Here is a 24,259-nt window from a genome sequence, read left to right on the forward strand (position 1 = left end):
CAGGTGTTGGCCCCTCCTTCTCTAACACAAATCCATCAGTAGTATATTAAAATTAAAAAGAAATCTGTGTGCTAGTATTCTAACATATAAAGATAACCCTACAGCAATAAACCATCATGTACATATAATGAGAAGAAAGGTTTCTTAAATTTTAATGATTATTTGAAAACAAAGAAAAGAACATTTAGGAACAGATTTTCAGCTGCTGATTGACAGGAGAAACTTTCAGAGATTTCAGTATCTGAAGTAAACAAATTTCATAGCAAAATACTATCAACACAAAAAATATTTCCATCAAGGAATAAGTATGGTTGTGGTAAAGGTGGTGAAGAGATGCATTAAGGAATTATTGAAATGAATGTCTAAGAAGAAACTCTCCATAAATGGTTTAAACATAAGGGGTCATAATAAAATAACGGCAAAATATTTGACATGAGATCACAATGAGCTATCAACAATACTACAGCCACATCCAGCCTAACAGGAATAAGAATAGGAAAATGGTATTTTTCCTATTTCCTGGTGTAGCAGGGTGAACACCCGCTCCGGCCCTGAAGGAGTTGGAAAAGCCATGCAGAGGGCTGGGGCTGGGCAAGGTAAAACCCTGGCTGATTGGGGGAAGTGGCTGCAGCTGGGCCATGCCCCAATCAGGCCACAACTGGCCTTTATAAAAAGGCTGGGAGCCAGGAACTCAGCAGTCTCTCTCTGCCTTCAGAGGGAGAGAGGGTGGGCTGCAGGGATCTAAGACAGGGTACCTGAGTGGAGCAGGGCTGGGGAAAGCCTGGGGAGCTCCAGCCTGGAAAGCTGCAGGCTGTGGCATGGCATAAAGCCAACAGGTACTGGGGGTTGCAGAGGGCAGCCCAGGGCTAGGCCAAGGCAGCAGGTCCAAACCCTCCTTGCCAGTGATGAGTGGCCTATACTGCAGTCTGCCCCAGGGAGTGGGGGCTAGTTGGTGACTGGCAGTGGCCTTATTGTGAGGTGGGGATAGTGGGTGGGGGTTCCCTAGGGAGGGGTGACCCTAAGACTGTGGGGTGTACTGCCAGGGGGCAGCACCCTAGACAAAAGGGCACCGGGGTCTGGGAGGGACACGGGGCCAGCAGAGGACCGATGGATCACTGGCCTGCAGGGGGTGCTCTGATGGCTGGATCGAGCTAATTCCCAGAGTCACCAGCAGGAGGCGCTGCAGGGGTGAGTCTGCTCCTCTACACCTGGCTATACTGTTAAACTTTTTTTTTTTTTAAAGATAGATTCTTTTCATATGCAATGCTGGATGTGAACATACTTTCACTGGGACAGAGAATCCCAGGGAGGCTGACTCCCAGTGGAATTTAATCTGTCCACAGAGCTGTAAGCAAGAGGCTGAAAAAACCCGAAAAGGACTCTTGTATGTTGTTTGAAGTGAGATTCTGCAGAGTCACACAAGCCAAATATGGGGGATGGTGTTTTGTTGGGAAGCAGACTGAGAAACTGCTTCTAGAAGAAGGTACTGAGACAAAGACCTTGTGTCCATGGCTAAATAAATAAATAAAAATTGTTACTTGAGTTCATTAACTTGAATTACAATTCTGTTGACAAGACAGAAGTCTTGAAGTCTTCGCATGAGTTAAAGTCCAACAAAGAATATTCACAATGGAGTCCCAAACCCATCTTTAACTGCTTACAAATCCAGATACTAAGATAAATATTACCATGAATTACAATTTCCCATCATCCTCTTCCCACTGTGCATCCTCTTCTTCCTGGCCAGGTAGGAGGAAGGATGCTGAACTAGGACTTGACTGGGCGATTTTGGGAGGCAGTGGCAGTGGCTAGTCAGAAGCTGCAGAGAAGAATCCTGAGTAACTACATACAGGGTGTGGCTTCCAGACATTACAGGTGGGTGCAGGTCTGTGAGACTTGTTGGGGAGCAGCAATGACTGGGCAGGGAGACAGGGTAAAGAGGCCCCAGTGAGAGAGATGCTACTAACTGAATCTGGCCTGGAGACCTACAAGCTCCTATTTACTTCTCATAGAGCCTTTTAATAGAGAGGCCACCCAAGGCACTAAGAGCCTTACTCTCCAGTGGACTGACCCCAGTGACCCAAACAAAAAACCCCCATTGCTCACTTTGAACTGAAACTATTTAAGCCTCTCTGCGTAGGGCATTTGCAACCTTTCCTTTTCCTGCCAGTCCTAGCAAGGTAACCATTTTCACTTAGCCATGTGTCTGAGTGATTACTGGAGCATGCCAGGACTAGCACCCACAAGTGGGCACACCAGGCCTAGCAGCTGAAACACCATCAGTACTTGCCTCCAAGTTGTGGTATACCTGGCATGCTATGCGATACTACAGCACTAAGCAGCTAAAATTACAATATGTTTTAAGGGAGGCTTATGCTCTTTGAGACCATAGAGAGAGACCCATGTAGGACTAGGTAAGGCATGATGGGGACAAGTTATGTACAGCTCCTATTGCATTTACCTTTTCAAAACCTCTGTTTGCCTCTTTATTGAGTACACACCAGCTTGTAGGATCTATCTTTTCCAGGACCTTTCAGTGCACATTACACAGAATCAAACCTGGGGCTGTGATACTCAAAACCCTCACCTTGGGGATTAGTAACAGCTCGGTCTCATTTAAACAACTGAGTGATACTCTGTCTTTAGTGTATATTTATATGTACGTATAGTACTTGAAATATTCTTAAAATACTTTTAAACAAGAGCTATTATGTAGTAAATTGATCACTGTGTTCTTCTTACACAGACTTTCACAAATGCTTTCTACTGCTATTACAGTCATAGAATCATAGAAGTGTAGGACTGGAAGGGACCTCAATAGGTCATCTTGCCCAATCTCCTGCACTCAAAGCAGGATTACATAACTAGACCATTCCTGACAGGTGTTTGTCTAACCTGTTCTTACAAACCTCCAATGATGGATATTCCACAACCTCCAAAGGCAACTTATTCCAGTGCTTAACCATCTTGAAGTTAGGAAGATTTTCCTAATGTCCAACCTAAACTGCCCTTGCTGTAATTTAAGCTCATTGCTTCTTGTCCTATCCTCAGGTTTTCACCCTTCTCTTTGTAACAGCCTTTTATGTACTTGAAGATTGGTGTCATGTTCTCCCCTCAGTCTTCTCTTCTCCAAACTAAACAAATCCATTTTTTTTCAATCTCTCATCATAGGTCATGTTTTTTAAACCTTTAATAATTTTTGTTGCTCTTCTTTGGACTTTCTCTGATTTGTCCACATCTTTCCTGAAATGTGCTGCCCAGAACAATATTCCAGTTGAGGCCTTATCAGTATGGAGTAGAGTGTAAGAATTACTTCACGTTCTTGCTTACAACATTCCTGCTAATAGCTCCTTTTTTTTTTTTTTTTTTTTTTTGCAACAGTGTTGACTCATATTTAGCTTGTGATCTACTATAACCTCCAGATCCCTTTCTGTAGTACTCCTTCCTAGGAGTCCATTTTGCATGTCTGCAATTCTAAGTAGAGAACTTTGCATTTGTACTTCTTGAATTTCATCCTGTTTACTTCAGACCATTTCTCCACTTTGTCCAGATCATTTTGAATTGTAATCCTCTCCTCCAAATCACTTGCAACCCCTTCCAGCTTGGTATCATCTGCAAACTTTATAAGTATATTCTCTATGCCATTATCTAAATCATTAATGGAGATATTGAACAGAATCAGAACCAGGACCAGTCCCTGCGGGACCCTACTTGATATGCCCTTCCAACTTGACTGTGAATCACTTATAACTACTCTCTGGGAATGGTTTCCCAACCAGTTATGCACCCACCTTTATAGTAGCTCCATAGAATTACCAGGCCTGCTGTTCCCAAAGGAACAGTACACACCAGCTTGTAGGATCACTAGTTTGCTTGGCCCCACAGGACTTAGACTTTATTTAAAATGAAAACAAGGATAAGTTCATTATTAATTCAAGTCATAGTGAGTAAGAATAGTGAAAATGAATGATTACATACAAAACAACATCATAACACACTTTCTAGCGACTAAACTAACAGTATAATGATGCCTGCATCTGTAATTTTCACTCCATGCATCTGAAGAAGTGGGTTTTTTACCCACGAATGCTTATACACAAATAAATCTGTTAGTCTTTAGGGTGCCACCAGACTCCTTGTTGTTTTTAAACTAACAGGCTAACCTTCATTCTAAAGAAGTTTATCTCACCCAAAGTTCTCTTCAACATTTTCAATCATGCCTTTTTCACAAAGCAGACTCGCTATTTGCTTACTTCCTCAGAAAAGGGTGGTATGATGTCTTTTGTCCCCAAATATAGTAGATCAAACCTTTGATGTATATCTCCAGATAGGTTTCCCCCCCAACACCCTGCTGTTTTAACTCTTCCTGATCGTTTCTTTTTGATGTTCTCACTATGTTTTCTTGACATTGTGTTCAGACTGGTGAGTGGCGACCCATTGTAAACGATATAATACTTCATTTACATTTAAACAGCCAGACAGATACCAATTTCTTATCTGACCAAAGAGCTGTTTTTTCACCTTTGCTGGTGACTAGTCTCTACAAACACTGTTTAAGGACATATTAAGAATACAAACACACAACTACTTACATAGTATCTGTAAATACATTTCACAATGATATTGATGACCAGAGTGACACAGGCTTTTATTAGAGACCTCACATGACACTCTTTTGATGAGCTAAAATATACATACCAGACTGAGGAGATTCCCGTAACCCCTGTGCACTCCCTCTGTGCCCTTTGCCAGTTGACATTAAGTGGTTCCCAGGTCACACAGAGATAATAGAGCTTGTAAAGTTTTTCATTATATACATATAAAGAATGTGATAATGGAAAATGTGCAGGAAATGTCTGTTTACAAATAACTTTTTTGGGGGGAGGAGACAGGAGGTCTGAGAATTTCCACCCCCCACACACACTTTTCAGCAACTGAAAAATCTCAGACAAAACCTGAATATTTTTTCTTGACCATCCCAAATCCCAACATTTCAGTATTTGGCCCATACTGGGGGTTGGGTTTTCAACTTTAATAAAACTTGAATAAAAACTTTAATGAAAATGAAAATTTTGTTGCTTTCATCAATGTTTTTTAGTAGAACAAATACATACCCCAACTACCTCTAATACATAACTATCCTTTCATCTCTGATGTATCAGTTAATAGTGCTTTCTAATTTGTAGTGTGTCACTACATGTAGCGTGGATTCTTCAGAGTTGGAATCAAACTACAGTGTTTCTCAGTCCTTATCCAAACATTACTGTCTTGTTAGCAAACAGAAAGACTGAGCGATTCTTCTAGCTAGCAGCATTGACCTTTGTTAATAGTTGACCTGGTTGCCTCAGATTGTGGTCAGATAAGAAATCTTGCCTATAGCAAAAATTTTACAGGGTTTTAAGACAATACAGAAAATCTCCAGTTCCTCTATTTCTACAGGGGCCTCATATGATAGGGCACTATCTTTTCCCCATAAGTCCAGCTGAATCAGATAAGTGACTTACATCCTTCATCTCACTGAGCTCTACCTCTGTTTCCTTAACAGAGGCACAATCCCAATTTAAAGCAGATAGCTAATAGCTAAAAGTGATTTCCATAGGCTCTGGATCTTCTATTGGAAACATTGGGGGGAGGGAATATTAATCCACTAAGTCATCCCCTCTGGGAATTACCATACTTTTTCATGCTAGCTGTAAAATTTACCAGCCACTCTAACGTCACAAGGAGCCCTGCTGAAAGACAACTCAACATCACTTTAACAATTTAGGGGGCACAGCCTAATTCTGGACTGCTCTGTTTGGCTTGACGCTTGAATGTGTTGCTCTGCAGGTGAAACTACTGTGACATGTTCAGAAATATAAGTTGAAGGAACAAGATAAACATAAAAACTCTGCAAATCATTCAAGCTGCAGCAATCAGCTAAACATTATTTATCCTGTTTGATTTCCCACTCTTATGATATTAAAATCCAGACGTGTACTTGCAGCACTAACAAACATCGTTTTATATGAAATCAAGCATATCAGGGTATGTTTTGACAACTTTCACAAACACTAAATTTCAAAGATTTAAGCTAATTGAAAAAAGACAAGCCTGTATTTTAGTTAGAATATATGATCCAGAACAAGAAAGTCTTTTTGAACCTCTGGTGAGGCATTTAGCCAACAGTGAACAGGACAAAGAAAATCCCAATAACGACAGTATTTTGGTTTCCAGTATCAAAGTAGTATAATAAATGGAGGCTGTAACTTAGAAGCTGGCTGATCACTATCTTTCATATCTTTATTTCAGTAAGAACTTGAGTCTGGATAGAAACATAAAACAGCAAACCACATAATACAATAAAACAATTTCTAATATTTTAAACTGATAAGATTGTAACTTTCAACATGAAACTCTAACCTCTTCTACTAAGAGTATCATGTAGCCTCTTCATACCCTTATTTTTGAAATATAATCTATAAGAAAGAGCTGGTGATGGCTGTTCCCTTAGAAATATTTCTAGAGCATCTTCCTTTGTACATTTGCTAGAAGTCCTAATTTGGCTGGTACTAGCCTGTAGATTCTGTCCCTGGTGAGGATGGCCTCAGCCACTGTCTTGGTTCTCTGATTGTTCAGATATCAAACCACCTTGGTGCTGCAATGTCTACGTCCCATCACTGCAGGGATAGCTGTCTGAATACACTCCTCAGCTACTCTCCTGACCAGGGCTTCCTTTCTGCTCCTGATGATATCTGTGGTCCTTGCAGTGAAAGCAAATGAACATAAACACTCATTCAACCAGTCCCAGTAATAGCAGCCTCCACTTCTCTTTGGAAAAGGAGCAGGAAAAAGAGAGACAGATATGGGTGGAAAAAGGAAGAAATACATTATGGTCAAGAAGACGAGGGAGCCATTGGCAGCCACTGAAGGAAAAAAGGTAAGAAGCCACTGGGGAAGCAATGAGAATGGAAGGAAAGGTCTTGGGAGTGGGGGGAGAAAGGGGAGCCTTGAAGGAGAAGGAAGAGGTATGAGATAGCGTTGGTGGGGTAAGAATGCTAATGCAATTTTTCCAAATAAGGTAAGAATCCAAAAGGGGAAACATTGAAAGGTTTTGTTTACATTTTCCCAAGAAAAAATATCTAGGATCTGATCCTGCATTGCCTTGTATATTCACTTACACCTGTGCAAAATGGGTGTAACACACTACTATTCTGAGTCAATGGTGTTTTAATGTAAGCCCACTTTTGCACAAGTGTAAATGGACACACCAGTGGAGAATCAGGCCTCAAAATCTACTAGAATGCATAGACAACTATCCAGTGGGTGGTGGAACTAATCTCTCAAACATTCCTGGTTTATAAGAACTGCCCCTTGTAACGCTTCTCAGATATTAGCAGGTATGCCTGTGATATCTAGACATTCAAATACTATAGCAACACACACCATGGCAGTGCCTATAAATGAATTTAAAGTTGATCAATTCTAGTACGAAAAAGGGGTTCTTTGTGTGTTGGAATAAAAGTGGTGCCTGTTAAGTTTGAGACTTCAATAGAAACTCACATAACCAAAAGAACACACCAGCTCAGCAATAAACAGTTGGAGTAAAATCCTGGCCCCATTGAAGTCAATGAGATTAAGATTTCACCCATGTTAGTCTCTCTTAGAAAAACAGTCTGGGCAGCTGTAATCCCATATTTTTAAAAAAGGTAAAATATTAAGGTCAATGGTTCATTTACAGAAGACTACAGAACATTACAGTGTGAGAAAGACATGAAGATAAGACCCAGTAAGAATACAGATAATTTGTAGTATCTGAGAACAGATAATTTAACTGGACAAATTAAAGGGTGAGGAAGGCTGTCCAGTAAGTAGGATACTGTTGTTGGACTTGAGATGCCTTGTTTCACATGCATGCTCTGCCACACAGTTCCTGTGTGACTCTGGGCAAGTCACTTAGCCTCTCTGTGCCTAGGTTCCTCATCTATAAAATGGGGACAATAGGAAGTCTCTACCTCACAGGGGTGTATTTCAGCAATAGGAGCCATATAAGAACCTAAGATAGATAATAGCAAACACTGGATTTCTATTTATTTGAAACTGTAATGTTTATATAATCAAATTAAATACCCTTTAATGGAAATATAAGAATTTCAAATAGTTAAACAAATAATTCAGCCAAATATAATTTTTACAGTTTTAAAAAAAACAGTACTCATCTAAAAACAGTTACCTTCCTTCATAATTCAGAATTATAGATTTCATTTCACACACAGAAATCCCTTTTTCTAATAAACTCTAATGTATAGAAATGCATATGCATAGCTGTTTTTACTTCACATGGATCTACCAAACATTTCTTTTAATTACAAATGTTCTGTCTTCTGCACAATATATTTTGATACCTCATGCAGAAGCTGAAGATTTGTCCTGTTTCTCTTAACAAAATTAGAAGTGTGCCCAGTTTTCTCACCAATTAGCTCCTTGTCATCAACTTGATTATTATAGGAACATGCAGCAGCTGTAGCTACAATTGCTACAAAAACCCCTTCACACACACAATCTTCCTACAGTTTTATTCAGTTTAAGTGATTTATCTCTAAACTATTCCTTATAGAATATTCCATATAGAAATCTGCAGAATCCTTTGATAAAATGTTTCACATGCTTTCTACGGGGAGGTTTGCTAAAACAAACAACATTTAAAGATACTCACTTCAAAAATATTCTGTGATATACATGAATAGTATGCCAAAAGTGATTTTAACTGGTTTAATAGGGTGCTAGTATTTCAATATAAAGTTCTAACAGCCTCAAAAAAGATGTCACTGTAAGCAAAACACACGTAATTCAGATGATTCTGCAAAAACAAAATTCCTCGCTTTGTTTTTTTTGTTTGTTTGTTTTTGGAATAAAAAATTAAGTTTTGGAATCATAACAAAACAGAATAGTAGGAGCACACTGTATATTAATAATTTCTGACCTTAATTTAAAGTTTATTCATTCTTTACAGATTAGCCATGTCTGCTGCATCTTTTGCTACGTCACATGACAAGTAAAGAACCATAGTCGTCATCTTCTGACACTGTACAAAGAATGTTGTTGTTCTATTTCTGTTTCACTCTAGAGCCTCTGCTTAGATGCTTTTTCAACTCTCTAATGATAAGCTATCTTCTTTGTATTTAAAAATAAAGCAGTCCCCACCTTCCCAATCCTTACTTAATAAGGATTATTACATATTATTGAAGTCCAGTGAACTCATGAGTCAATATATGTATAGCAGGAAAGGCACACACTTTGTAACTTCTGTAAGCAGCACTTACTACATCCATCTTGCATTTCTCCACTCCACCCCACAAGCTCCCTGGGTACCATCCTCTCATCCCTCTCTATTTCAGAGACTCTCTGAAACTCCCCCAAACAATCTCTCCCCACCCACTAGGGGCTCTGTTGGCCCCCATATTCCCCTACAGCAGAGTCCCCCAATCTCTAGAGCCCTGCAAATCTGTGGGTATCCGCTTTATATCCGTGGATCATTTCTGCAGATACCAACGTGGATGTGGATACAAAGGGCTCTGACGGTTAAGAGCAGGCGGGCAGCTGTGAGGAACTACAGTGCAGATCCTCCACTTATCCTGGGCAGAGGGCCTGAGGGGCAGGGATAGGGGTCGGCTCCGGTCCCATGCCCAGGGCAGGTGGAGGGTCCATCACAGATCCCCACAGCTGCCAGCCCGGTTCTTACCGTGGCCGAGCTGCGGCTTCAAGCTGCCCCAATACCCGGCCAGAGCCTGGTCAGAGAGAGCCGTGCTGGCAGCTGTGGGGAGGCTGGGTCTCTTGCCCTTGGCGAGGGGCTGGGACACTGGGCAGGGGGCTGCTCAGGCCCCCCGCCCAGGACAGGTGGAGGGTCTGCCATGGCTCCCCACAGCTGCCAGCGTGTCTCTCCCTGACCGGGCTCCGGGTGAGGTGGGGTTCCTTGGAACCTCAGTCCAACCCCTGGTGTAGAGCCCTGCAAATCCCCGGATATCTGCGGACGCGGATATCCGCAGATTATTTTTGCAGATTGCGGATCGGATGTGGCTCTACCAATTTCCACTCACGAGAGGTTCTTGTGTTCCTCATGCCCCTTTCCCCCCACACCAGTGTTCCCCAAGTACTCTCCTGGGGTGCTGTGTATTCCCCATAGCAAGGTCTCCCATTCTCCCTAGCATGCCAGAGGCTCTACTCTTGCCCACTTCTCTCCTTTCCACCATGCCCTATGTGTTACCTGCCAGCTCTGTATTCTTGGAACCAGGGCGCAGTACCCAGCCTGTCTGACTCACAAAAGCACTTTCTTCCCGCCCCCCCGGCCTCTGCTTGAATCAAAACCAGTCAGAAGAAAGACTTACAAAAAGCAATGAAAAGGCAGTGGGAGACATACTTAAACCCTGGGATAAGGATGACAGGATTAGGGAAACTCCCCTAGCCTCATTTGCATAGAAGATGGGACAAGGAGGCATCTCTATTAGCATACCGAATAGAGAAAAGCGATTCCAAGGAAGAAACAGTCTGAACTCTGGGACCAGAAAAGCAGGGAAGCACTGCATGATGGGGGATCTCTGCTCCAGATGTTAATGGACCAATGCCTGCACACACCCAGCTCATCACTTATCAGGCCCATTCTAGTAATAAATCCTTTAATGGTATCCAAAATAGTGAAGTTGCCGAATTGCATTGTGAGCTCCCTCCAAGGAACACTGCCCAAAGCCAGGAATGATCAGCTCCCATAACCTGAACAAAACAACTTTGGTATACTCCCTTGTTTATACATAAACAAATCTAGTGTTCTCCCTTGAACCATTGTTGTTTCTCTACAAAAACCCCTACCTATGCTCAAGTAAGTGTTCTGATGCCCTGGATCCAAAATCTGCATCAGTTCCATTAGGATGTCATCTTCTCCTGACTGATCATGCTGGGGACTGCGCCTGTCTCCAGTACTCAGGACCCTCAGCTACCATTACCACTTAGGACCCCCAATCGATTCAAGCTTCATGGAGTGGTGAGGACCCAGCTCTCTCTCTCTCTCTCTCTCTCTCTCTCTAGCCTTCTGACCCTGACTTGTGTGATCAGTTATAGTTTTCTAAATCTGACTTTTATAATCAAATTTAAGTTAGATTTAATATTATATCTGTTTTGTTTGTTTGGCTCCCCTATGGTTATTACCTGGCAATAAATAACTTTAATGATTAAGCTGGTTGCTTCTCTTTCTCACTCTCCCTTCCCGCCCCCCCATGGGTGGGGTTTTTTTTTTTGGTTTCCTCATTCGCTCTGCAACAACGCTCCTCATACCTAAGCTAAAAGATCCCTGCAGGGGTTTGCTCATCAAGTGGGTTACTATCAGAATAACAGTAACGTGAAAGTGGGGCTAGAGATGTGCTGAACCTGGGACATATGAGGGTGACACCTTGGAAGTGCTGCTCGACCCAGCCTACTGAGTCCAGGGATATATAAGGGGTCAGCTTGGGAGTGCTGATTAACCCAGTCCTCTCAGATGCACTCTGTTAATGTGTGTGTGTCTGATTCTGGGGCTGAAGAACCCAGCCCTGGTGAACCTAGATCCTGCAGGATAGCTCCATTGGGAGGGGACTTGCAGCAGGGAGAAGTAGAGCTCCATATGAGCACACAAGTGACACAAGCAGTACATTGATAGAAGTACAGACCCCCTTCCCCCAAAAGTAACCCTAATAAATGAGCGTACCCCAAAGTAACGGGCAAAGCTGGTAACGTGTGTGTTTCTCCTTTTTCTCCCCTGACTCTCCCCATAGCTTTCTTCCAACTGGTTTGGGAGGGACTGACAGATGCAGGGTGGTACCCCCTCCCACAACCATTGAGCATACTTGAGGAGGCAGGATGAATAGAAGGGAGGGACATGTCTGAATGAATGAAGCCTCCTTTCCTGTCCCTATTAGCTGAGCATGCCCCACAGCTGTTCTGTGGCTCCTAACAGGGGAATTAATCAGTTCTGTTTAATTATGTAATTATGGGGCAATTATGTTCTGGGGCCTCTGTAATATTATTTCAATGTTAGTTGGGTGCCTAACCTGAAAATCCCACTGAGCACCTATTTGCATCTGTAGGTGTTCAAATACCTTTGAAGATCTGGCCCTAAATCATTAAGAATTAGAGTCAAGAGGCTTTCTCCCATTGTGACACAGAAGTCTCGTAAGATGATGCAAAAACATGTTGCTTGTTCCACCAGGAGCAGCAAACTGCAATTTAATCAAATATGTTCAAAGACCTGACACTTCCAGCAGATCCAAATTCTCAAAAAATGATCATGATGTCGCTCTAAAAAGGCTAGGTCATTTCAATTTCCTCAAAACACATACATCATAACAGAAAAGAGATCTTGAGGGTGTAGATCCATGGTCTTGGTTTGTGCCCATCTCTTTTAAACTATTTAAGGGGCTTCCAAGAAGGTGCATCTCAGCACAAATTTCTGTTTATTAAAATAATAACCCATCCTTAAATGTTGATGGAACAGAGCTGAGGGAAAAATTAACATCCACATCAGCAAAAACTAACATAGCGTGATGTTTAGAAAACCCCTTAAGGAAAAATGTCTAATTTTAGATAATAAAGTTTATTGTGTTTCTAAATTCTACCAACTCCATAACAGAACAGCCACTTAGGGCAGAATGGAAGGTGCAGGGCTAAAATATAGCGCTGGCTTTGGTGGTCTGAAGAGCCCATGGCTAATGATCCCCTCCCTCCCAACGCTAATCCCAACATTAATTAAAAAAAAGTTTCTAGCCCTTTTCATTGCAGAGAAAGTCTTCAACATGCAAGCCAATGACAAGGGCTGAAACTCTGTCAAAACAAAGCTCATAGGTTTTCATGAACCTTGCTCACAACTGCTCCTAGGTAGTCTTTGGGGTCTGTGAGGACCACAATTGTAGGTCTCCTGATATTATATTCTTGTATTTCTCCCACAGCCAACCAATTCATTAGAATGGAGTATGCTACTCAGTTCGACACAGCGACCTGGTAAAATGACCATTTAATGGCTGCCCTGCCTCATCAGAATGGTACACAGCAGCAACAGTGTATTGGTAAATCTGGCCCCAAATCTTTTGAGATAGCTAAGATGATGTTCTGTGTTAGAAAGTTGTGGCTGCATTCATTTGACCTCATCTGTAGGATTCTCCTACGAAAGTTTCTAGGATTTTTTTTCCATATAGGGTCTACTACTATTTATAATTGTGTTGTGATGACACCCAAAGGTCCCCAACGTGTCACCACTGTACTAGGTACTGTACAAAAACAGAGAAAGAGACAGTCCCTGTCCTGAAGAGCTGACAGTCTAATGTAGGATAAGACACAACAAGTGAGTTTAACAAATAACACTTTTTAAAATGAGCATAGTGGCAGATTTTGTCAACCTAACCCATGCTGAGTAGTATACTCTGTGAATAGCCCCATAGAAACCTCAGATTAAGGGACTGCACATCATGAGTATGGGTTGCAGATTTTCTCCTCAAATGAAATTTTTAATCTCCAAGCTATACAGCGATGCATTCATCTCTGATGAATACTCAGAGTGGTTAGAATAAGGGGACTAGACTCTGGGTCTGCCCAGTGGGTGTCTTAACCATTGGACTATTGAGTCATTCTCTCTCTGTGTGACCTAATGACTATTTAATAAAGTATCCACAGTGGAACAGTCACTTGGCATACTCATGCACAAGAGGAAAAAAAAAAGACTCTACAGTCCAGTGGTGGGAGGTGGGAGACCCAAGGTCTAATCCCCTTGCTCCAAGCACTCTTTCATTAGTTATCCACAGTGGAACAGCTTCACCAGGAGAGGCTGAGGCAATCCCACAACCGTATATCTTATAGTTCAGTGGTCAGAGCACTCTATTGATAAGTGAGAGACCTCTTTTCAAATATGTTCTCCCCTCTGCCTGAGGGAATTAAACCTGGATCTCCCACATCCCACGCGAGTGCTCTAACCACTGGCCTAAAAGTTATAAGGTAAGCACCACAACCTCCTCCTTCTGTGGCTGTTTCATGTGAAGCAAGGCAGACACCAAACTCATTCCTGCAAAAAAGCTATTTAGGTGTCTTGGCTGGTTCCTATTCATGTATCTCTAGCAGAGATAGGTGCCTAAGTCCAGCTTTGAGGGAGGTGCCTATCACTCTGGCAGGGTCAGGGCTTACCACACACCCCTCTAATTGGCTTCTCCCCTTGGATAGCTTAAGCAGCTCAGTGTCATAAGTGGATGTGAACAGTCTGACCTAGTGGTCAGAGCAGGAGTCAAGCTGGGTCAAATACCAAGGGGTCAGAGTCCAAGACAAGCCAGAAGGCAAAACCAAGAGTCAGGAAAGGTTAGGTTACCAGGAGATCAGCAGTGGGAGCAGGTAGCACGGGGATGACAGGCCTAAGCTGAGAGAACCCAGCTGCATGGACACCTTCCTGTGCTTGTGCTTGGTTTAAATAGAAGTTGTGAACCAATCTGGACCCCCAGAGTTCTGCCAATCTGATCCCAGGACTGAAGTCCTCTCTGTCAGAATTCAGCTTCTATTCTGACACCTGTTATCAAGTCATTGGGTGCCAGGTTGGAACTTGCTAGCTAGGGTTGCCAATTTTGGTTGGACGTATTCCTGGAGGTGTCCTCACATGACATAATCTTTAATTAAAGATTAATCTTTAATTCTTGGAAACTCCAGGACAATCCTGCGGGGTTGGCAACCTTATTGCTAGCCCCTGAGAGCACTGTGGACCAGCCTTCAAACACTTGATGTTCCCACTTAGCATGCTGATTTTTGTGTATTGTACTCTGAGGTGCCTCTCTCTTCCCATTCCCTGTACAGGGATCCTAGGCACCTAACTCAGGCAGTATGGATAGCAGTGGTGTTCCTGTGATTTTTCTAGGTGCCTAAAAGTTAGATACTGTGATGCTCATTGCAATGCTCAAGTCCCTTTGTGGATATGGGCCCGGAACCCAACTTTTCTGGAGCAAGGGAAGAGCAGGAAGGGAAGAGTGCCTCTGTGAGGAATGATTCCTTCCCTGCACTGTTCCTGGAGTTAACATCAAAATCAAAATGTAATCTTTTATTTTTTTTAAATAGGTTAGTTTATGCTATTAACATTTAAAGAACTATGGAAACCATCCTACAAACCATTATCGACATGTGTAAAGTTACTCGTGTTGCATCAGGACTGAGCCCATAAATAGCACATAAAACCATGAAGAATCTTGAAATTCAGACATGAGTAATGGAAACTATGTTTGGAAACAGATGGTCGTGACCTTACACTATGGAGAACATCCAAACAGGAAGGAAATATAGTATTTTACATACACCTCTACCTCGATATAACGCTGTCCCCGGGAGCCAAAAAATCTTATAGCGTTATAGGTGAAACCGCGTTATACTGAACTTGCTTTGATCCACCGGAGCGTGCAGCCCCGGCCCCACCCCCGGAGCACTGCTTTACTGCGTTATATCCCAATTCATCTTATATCAGGCCGTGTTATATCGGGGTAGAGGTGTACCTTGAAAAAAACATATGCACACAGAAAAAAAGACTGAAGAACTACACAGTGCTTATATAGAGAAGGTTGCTTGTAAAACAAATCATAGTAAAGGAGAAAAATATCCTGAAGGTGTGCCAGGAGAGGGGCAAAAGCATTAAAAAAACAAAACCAGGAATGTCTGGCTATTAACTGGAAAAACACTATTACTGGTTTTAAAAACGCTAAACATATTTTAGAAAAAAATAAGCTTCAGTAAATGCACAGTAGGAACCATTGAGTTACTCCCTTTAACATCAAGGAAAGGAATGAATTATGAATATGTTTAACCAGGCAAAACATTTGAGGAACACAACTGAAACATAATAGGATTACACAAAAACAAAGTATTAAAAAGAATGATCTCTGAAATAGCAATGCATTCTGCAAGTTCAAAAAAAAAAAAATCTGCTGAAGATACAAGAGGAGGCCAAATATGTTCTACAGAACCTGATAGAAATAAGTCTTGAATAAATATGTAGACACAAGGCTCTTTAGTTAGAACAATACAGAAAAACTGAAAGCCAAGCCATGATGTGTTAGGTGTTTTTTGTGGCACTTATAGGTAGAAATCCAGCTGTTTGTGTCTGTCTTTTAGGAAGTTAGGTGGAGAATGTAGGAAATCTTTAAATTCCTGAGGTGTGTTAAGAAACTGTCCTCCCTTAATATATAAAGGTTAACTTGATAGGGTCCCACACAGCAGAACGAGCCTCATTTTTCATTAGATGATCATTATATTTATTTCACTTCCTTTCCTTCTGAATGTTTCTATACCAAAGCCTAGGCATAAAAAAAAAAAAAAAAAAAGCTGACTGTTCTGAAAAGACACCTTTTCCATTGTCCTGCTTTCCCTTAGTATTACTTTATTTTTTTTCTGGAAGCTGAGCAGTTTCTCAATAATTGCTCTTGGGGTCTCATTATCTGGACTGAAGTACTCTGTGGGTGTGTTAGAATTCAACAACTAGGGAATTTTTATCTTTTTTCAAAATATCCTTAAATGAGTTTTGGACAAAGGAAATTATATTTTCACCTTCCTTCTGTGTCCTCGGGGACATCAGATATGTTCAAGAGAGTACTCCTATTTTCTAAGTCTTCAGATTTATCAAGGAGAAAGTCCACATCCCTGTACAGGTTTTACTTACAATTTCTAGCACTATTACTCCCATGCTGTTCAGCTTCTGACATCCTTTTATCTTTTCTAAAACACCTAGCATTAATTGTGGATGCGGCTCTTCTTATGCAGCTGTGTGCCACTTTTATGTAACTCCTGTTGTATGATGGCCTTTAATCTCCTTAACCAGTACTTCTGTATCTGCCCTGGTCCCCACTGCTAAAAAAGGTGTTTTTTTTTTTAAACCTGGGAGTAACTAACATGCATGAGCTATCTTGAGGTAAAAATACAGAGAAGACTAGGCACCCACTTTCACTGTGAGGTAAACCATGAGGAAAACTGCCATATAATTAGAACCCTGACAAATTCACGATCCATTTTGGTCAATTTCACAGAATAGGATTTTAAAAATCATAAATTTAACAATTTTTGCTATTTAAATCTGAAATTTCATGGTGTTGGAAGTGTAGGGGTCCTACATCAAAAAGGAGTTGTGGCAGGGGTCGCAAGGTTATTGTAGAGGAAGTTCCGGTACTGCTACTCTTACTTCTGCAGTGCTGCTGGCAGTGGTGCTGCCTTCAGAGCTGGGCAGCTGGAGAGTGTCAGCTGCTGACTGGGAGCCCCCTAAAATAACTTTGTGACCCCCCTACAACTCCCTTTTGGGTCAGGACCCCCAATTTGAGAAATGCTCATCTCCTCCATGAGATCTTTATAGTACAGGGTAAAAGCACACAAAAGACCAGATAGTGGGAGATCAGATTTCATGGCTGTGAATTTGGTAGGGCTCTATCTATAACCCCTCTGGGTTGATGTTGGCATGTTTACCGTGCAGTAAAGCTAAAATGCCTAATCTTAACTGTGTTTTAATTTCAGCATAGCTCAGATGTATTAGTTATTCCAGGATAAAATATAAACCTTTTTTGGCAGTCAGGACAAGTCCTCTGTCTCCATTTGCACGTCAGCAAGTGCAGGGGTGATCACAGAATCATTGAAATGTAGGACTGGAAGGGACCTCAAGAGGTCATCAAGTCCAGCGCGCTGAGCTAAGGTAGGACCAATAAACCTAGAACAGCACAGACAGGTGTTTGTTCAACCTGTTCTTAAAAACCTCCAATGAATGGGATTCCACAATTTCTCTTGTAACTCTGTTCCAGACTTTAAATAACCTTATCGTTAGCAAGTTTTTTCCTAATATCTAATCTAAATCTCCGTGCTGTAGATTAAGCCTTTTCTTCTCCTACCTTCAATGGACATGAAGAAAAGGTGATTCCCCATTCTCTTTATAGCAGCCCATAACATATTTGAAGAGTATTATCTGATCCCCGCTCAGTATTCTTTTCTCAAGACTAAACACCCCCAGTATTTTAAACCTTTCCTCATAGATCAGGTTTTCAAACCTTTCAGTATTTTGTTGCTTTCCACTTGACTCTCTCCAATTTGTTCACATTTTTCCTAAAGTGTGGCTCTCAGAACTGAACACAGACCTCTAGCTCAGTGGTTCTCAACCTTTCCAGATTACTGTACCCCTTTCAGGAGTCTGATTTGTCTTGCAAACCCCCAAGTTATACCTCACTTAAAATTATTGAATACAAAATAAGACATAAAAATACAAAAGTGTCACAGCACACTATTACTGAAAAATGGCTTCCTTTCTGATTTTACCATGTAATTACAAAATAAATCAATTGGAATATAAATATTGTACTTAAATTTCAGTGTATAGTATATAGAGCACAATAAACCATTGTCTGTATGAAATTTTAGTTTGTACTGACTTCACTGGTACTTTTTATGTAGCCTGTTGTAAAACTAGGCAAATATCTGGGTGAGTTGATGTACCCCTTGGAAGACCTCTGTGTACCCCACTGGGCATGCGTACCCTTGGTTGAGAACCACTGCTCTAGCTGAGGCCTCACCTGTGCTGAGTAGAGGAAGGCACTAATGTTCTGTGTCTTACATACGACACTCCTGTTAATACATCCCAGAATCATTAGCCTCTTTCGTAACTGCATCAAAGTGTTGACTCGTATTCAATTTGTGATCCACTATAACCCCCCAGATCCTTCTCAGTAGTACTACCACCTAGCCATCTATTCCCCATTTGGTAGTTGTGCATTTGATTTTTCCTTCCAAAGTGAAGTACCTTGCACTTGTCTTTATTGAATTTCATCTTGTTGACTTCAGATCAATTCTCCAATTTGTCAAGGTTATTTTGAATTCTAATCCTGTCCTCCAAAGTGCTTTCAACCCCTCCCACCTTGATGTAATCTGCAAATTTTATAAGCATACACCGGCGCAATAAGAGGAAGAAAAAACTTTCCATTTTACTGACTTTTTCCCATGTTTAATAAAACAGAATTCCGTAATAGTGGGGATTCATTAGGTAGTTTCTATTAGTCATGATATTTACTTTTTTAGATTGTGTGTATGTGTGTGTGTGTGTGTGTGTGGGGGGGATTACTGCAGCAATAATGGTTTGACTGGCTTAGTTAATGGAGTTTTGCTAATATCTTAAAAAGGATTCAGGCAATTTGTGTCTACTGTGCAGCTTGCATCCTGCTAACACTTCGCCAATAATAGAGCTGTATGGAACATATTTTTAAGACAGTATTTTTTTGTTTATGCCATGATTTTGAAAAATTTATAAACTTTCAACCTGGTTAGGCCACTACTTTTACTGATTCTTCAATAATGTTTATGAGATGGGCCTTTGATTCTCCTTAATGAATCATTATACAGCAGCACATGTCATTCTATGTGGTCAGAATGACCCCACAAATTCCTTTCCTTCTCTTGTCTCAGTTTGACTTGGCCCAAAATGTGCTATGAGTATGTGCCCAGTGACCATGCCCCATTTGCAAGTGATGGACTGTTCTGTCTGGTTTGTGCATGTTAAACAGCTGGCCCAAATAGGCAATGCAGGGGAGCTTGTTTGGGTTGGTGGCAGTTGCCATGGACATAATCTGAGGAATAACATATTTGAGCCTTTACAATTATGTCCAGGTGCATCCAGGTGCTATGGATGGATACTGGCCTTCTCCCTCGACTATGGTTCCCCTCATCCCATCTTTTCATAAGTCTAAATGCTCTATTATGTCTTCCACTGTCTGCCTCACATCTTCCCCCCCTCTCCTCTGGCTTTGGACATGGTCATTAGGAAAGTATTAACTGCCTAGTTTTTCTCATTTATGATGCTCTTTGGGACACACAGCGTTTTATATGCTGACACAAGTTTGCCCTCCCTCCCAAATTTTTCAGAAATGATGTCCCTTGGTGCAACCCTGTGAAAATTCCATGGTGGGTACATATTTCTGGGCACACCCATCTAGGCAGAGCCAATTCACTAGCTATTTTTCTGCATTCTTTGAAAATGCTCTAGAGGCACTTTGTGCCTGATTTCAGGGGCACAAACTCCCAATTTAGATATACAAAGCTTTTGAAAATATAGCCCTAAATGTATAAAACTTTGAGGAAGGGAACAGGGAAGGTTAACTTAATAGAAGAGATAGTTGGCGGTAATTTATATAACTAAATTCTGAGTTTTAAATCTTTAATATTGCCAGCCCCAATCACTCAATCACGAGTCAGGCCCACAAAATCACAAGATTTTTTAAAAATAGTATTTTTGGTGTCTTTTTAATTGTCATCTAGGATTTGAACATTTAGTGTTCATGTTTTTTCCAGCCTTTTTCTGCAACCATTTGTGCTAGAGTCTTACTAGAAAGAAAGAAAGAAAGAAAGTTGAGATGAGGAAATAATTTGAATATATGAGACAAAGAGCTGAGCTAATAAGTAAAACATCAAATACCAAGAGACTCATGATAAAGTTGTGAGAGGTTTTTTTCTCCTTTTGACTGAAGCACAAGTATTAACAGCTGTATGTTTTACTGTTGCCTCAACAAGATGGTTTTTCTCATCCCCACTCTCCTTTCAAGTTCTTTACTGACTGGCCTGGCCAAACCCATTTCAGAGATCAAATGGCTTGATTTCTTTGTTCCCTAAGGTGAAGGGTAAAGATGGAATCTCTCTCTGTTCCTTATATCCCCAAGGGGAATGTCTTTGGCTTTGTCTACACTTGCAAGTTAGAGTGCATTAAATCAGCCCCAGGTGCCCTAACTCCTGAGGTGTCCACACTGGCAAGGCACGTTGAGTGCCTGGACTCTGCAGCTGGAGCGCCCTTGGCAATCCACCTCCATGAGAAGCATAAAGCTTGCTGCACCCTGGCTGAAACGCCAGGGCGTCAGTGTGGACGATGTGTTGTATTACTGCACTGTGCCTCCAGAAACGTCCCATAATCTCTCGAAGTCAAGTGGCCACTTTTCTCACTGTTTTGAACTCGGCTGAAGACACGCGGCTATCCTCTTTCAAACCTCCATTTCTGACAGCCGGCATGCTTATCTGCTCCGGGACAAAGCAAACCTTTACTGTGGAATGTGCTGTGTTTGTGCGTGTGTGTGTGTGAGAGAGAGAGGCGGGGGTGGGAGCTGATATCAGGGTTTCCCCTTCCCTCTGCCACTGTCCGAACTTACAGGACAGCATGCTGACATACTCTCAGCCCCCCAAAACACAGTCTCTCCCCCCACATAAACACAACAAACTCCTTGTCACACTCCACCCACCCCATCTCTTCCCACTCCCAAGACCTTTCCTTCCATTCTCATTGCTTCCCCAGTGGCTTCTTACCTTTTTTCCTTCAGTGGCTGCCAATGGCTCCCTCGTCTTCTTGACCATAANTCCCCCCCCCCCCCCCGATTTGAAAAGCATGCTGCAGCCACTTGCACACTGGGATAGCTACCACAATGCACTGCTCTCTGTGGCATTGCAAGAGCTGCTAATGTGGCCACGTTACTGCGCTTGCAGCTGACAGTGTAAACACACAGCATCGTTTTCCCTGCTGCAATCTCTGAGAGCTGGTTTAACTCAAAGCGCTCTACATCTGCCAGGGCCAGCTCCAGGTACCAACAAAGGAAGCACCAACAAAGGAAGCAGGTGCCTGGGGTGGCCAATAGAAAGGGGTGGCAATCTGTCCGTTGTTGGGGCGGCACGTCTGGGTCTGTGGTGGCAATTCGGCGGCGGATCCTTCAGTGCCTTGCTTCCTCTTCGGCGGCACTTCGGCTCAATCGCTCTGCTTCAATCAGGTTTTTTCTTTTTTTTTCTTCGCCGCTTGGGGCGGCAAAAAAGCTGGAGCCGGCCCTGACATCTGCAAGTGTAGCCATGACCTTTGTCTTACAAGTCAGGAATGTCTCCTGGGGATTCAGGCTCCTGTGTCTCTCTGGGGTGCAGGAGCCATGTTAATTCTCTGTCTTTCGAATTCAGGATCAGATAACCCCTGCAGGTTTAACTTGATGGCCTTGTTTACTGTTAATACGTAAATTGAGGTAAACCCACATTTGTTTATCTAGGACAGACCTGTTTATCACCTTTACCTGAGCAAGGCTGTCTGGCCTTAGGTGTGTTTTAGTAACATCATACAGAGGGAATTCATAACTTCACATATTATTAGCTTTCATGTGATATCTCACAAGGCATAGTTTGCACAAATATTATTGCAATAGTGTGTAAGGGGTGAGTACAGGGGTACTGAAGGGCATACTTTCCATTGCTGCTCTTCTACCCACACCCAGTTCTCTGTCTCAATTATTTCCATTAATGGATATTCCCCACAATACATGACCTTAACTTTCATTAGCCTCAGTAAACCTGAGGGCATATGGGATTATTGAAGAAAGAGTCTAACTTTACTAATTTATGTAATTGTATGTATGTATGTATGTAATTTAAATAATTAAATTTCTCAGTCTCATGTATTTCCTCCATTGAACCAACGGGCTTGCATTAGCTTACATTATACAATATAACTCACTCACTCAGAGTCAGCAAAGCTACTTTAAAACCAGAGGTTTGTTAAAGAGCTTATTTTACAACTCTTTAGCTGCCCAGCAGCTTTTGAGTCTTTAAACAGAATTTCTAATCAAAATTACACATTCTTTTAATATCACTTTTTTGAACACACAAGGATTTAAGCGGGGAGGGAAAAAAAAATCACACTGCAGCACAGCAGGGAAACAGTGTAACTCATGGTCTCACCACTTTCTCACTGGTTCCTACTGCTTTCCGAAACCAGACAACGTTTTATGTTCTTTTTAACCCATTCTAGGCAGGAAACTTAATAGCACATTACAGTACTGTACTAACGCAGTGCATTCTCATGTTACAATCTTAGTTTGTCATTATGGTTGCCAGATTATCTTTTGTAGATTTGGCTTATCAGAGTCTTTCACCAACCACCTTCCTTTTTTTGTTATAAAATATAAACTGCTTCACTTTACTGAGGAAAATAAGACATTTTGGTACATTATTGTTATTAATTTATCAAGTGCCAAAAATGTGCTTACGGCTGCATAAGACTGAAAAATATAGCAGTCCCTTGTTCCAAAGATCTTACAGTATAAGAACATAGGAGAGACATTTGAAAAAGATACTTTACCTCTCGTCCGGCTGTTTCACTTTCTGCCTTCAGATTTCAAACAAGCTGGCTGCATGCACTTATCACCACTATATGGGTGGAAAGTCCACTCCCATTAACTGTAGGAATGACAGAGGGGGGAAGGAAAAGGCACCATTTGTTCTTGGCATACAGCCCCTACAGATAAAACAGTGTAAAAAAGACTATACAATATCTTTCTTCAAAATCTCTCTCTCTATATATATCTATATACACATAAGTAATATTATACATAAAGAAACAAAGGCAAACAAATTTTCATAGTCCATGCGTATGCAAAGATAAGCTTAAGAGAAATAATGTAGTTTAAACCTTCCAATTGTACTGGATCAACTACTGTAGGACTTTCGATTCTAATTAATTAGAAACACACTGTAGGAAACAGGGAAGGAGAGAATCATAGATGCAATTTAATGTTCATCCTATTGTGAGCATGGTAAAATACTCCTACTGAACATCTACATAGTAACTTCTATCAAGGGATATTAAAGCCCTTTGCAAGTATTAATTTAGCTTCACAAAATGCTTGTGAGGTACATATTATTCTTCTCATATTGTATATAAGGAAACTAAGTAAGAGAGAGAGACAAGTTGAAAGACATGTCAGAGAGCTGGTGCCAAAGTGAATAGCTCCCATTCCTGTGCTCTAACTACAAAATCACACCCTTTCTCCAGGGCCAATAATTAAGGATTCCATGACTTTCCAGGATCTCCATGACTTCTGCAGTGGCCAGTGCGGCTACCCCAGGGCTGGCCGAGCAGCTGGGGCAGTCCCAAGGTCAGCTGCTGCTTGGGCAGCCCCAGGCACCGCTGGAGCAGCGGCGGTCCTGGGCACTGTCCTGGAGCAGCAGTCCTCGAGCAGCAGTGGTATCCCGGGCCCAAAGAAGGTGTGCATGTGAGTGCAGGGTAAATCCTCCCACAGAGAGGTGATTTCAGTCTGTGTCTGCAGCTGGGTGTGGCCTTACCTGTGTGTGTGTGTGTGTGTGTGTGTGTGTGCTAGAGAAGGCTTGAGGGCCTGGCACAGCAAGGACAGGGTGAGGAAGCCCAGGCTGGTGGAACAAAAGTGAAGTGGAACCCCAGCACATCAGGTGGCATCCTGGACGGGGGGGA

The 24,259-nt window shown here is 41.8% G+C and overlaps 1 protein-coding gene across 5 annotated transcripts in view; it reads right to left on the reverse strand.

The window, feature by feature from the left end:
- Positions 1 to 24,259, reverse strand: part of STS (steroid sulfatase) — a 169,739-nt gene that overhangs the window by 125,052 nt on the left and 20,428 nt on the right. The window contains exon 2 of one of the 5 annotated variants that reach the window (XM_034757391.1): positions 23,132 to 23,287. The exons of 1 other annotated variant lie outside the window; for it this stretch is intronic. Coding sequence is in view for 2 of the 4 variants with exons in the window: in XM_034757366.1 (XP_034613257.1) it covers positions 1,689 to 1,870 (182 nt within the window). In the remaining 2 variants the exon portion in view is untranslated. Of the gene's footprint in view, positions 1 to 1,688; positions 2,001 to 23,131; positions 23,288 to 24,259 lie in introns of those variants that run through there. 3 more of the 5 variants (XM_034757383.1, XM_034757366.1, XM_034757399.1) reach the window with 3 other exon arrangements.

Source organism: Trachemys scripta, chromosome 1 (assembly GCF_013100865.1).
Source record: "Trachemys scripta elegans isolate TJP31775 chromosome 1, CAS_Tse_1.0, whole genome shotgun sequence".
NCBI classification, from domain to species: domain Eukaryota; kingdom Metazoa; phylum Chordata; order Testudines; family Emydidae; genus Trachemys; species Trachemys scripta.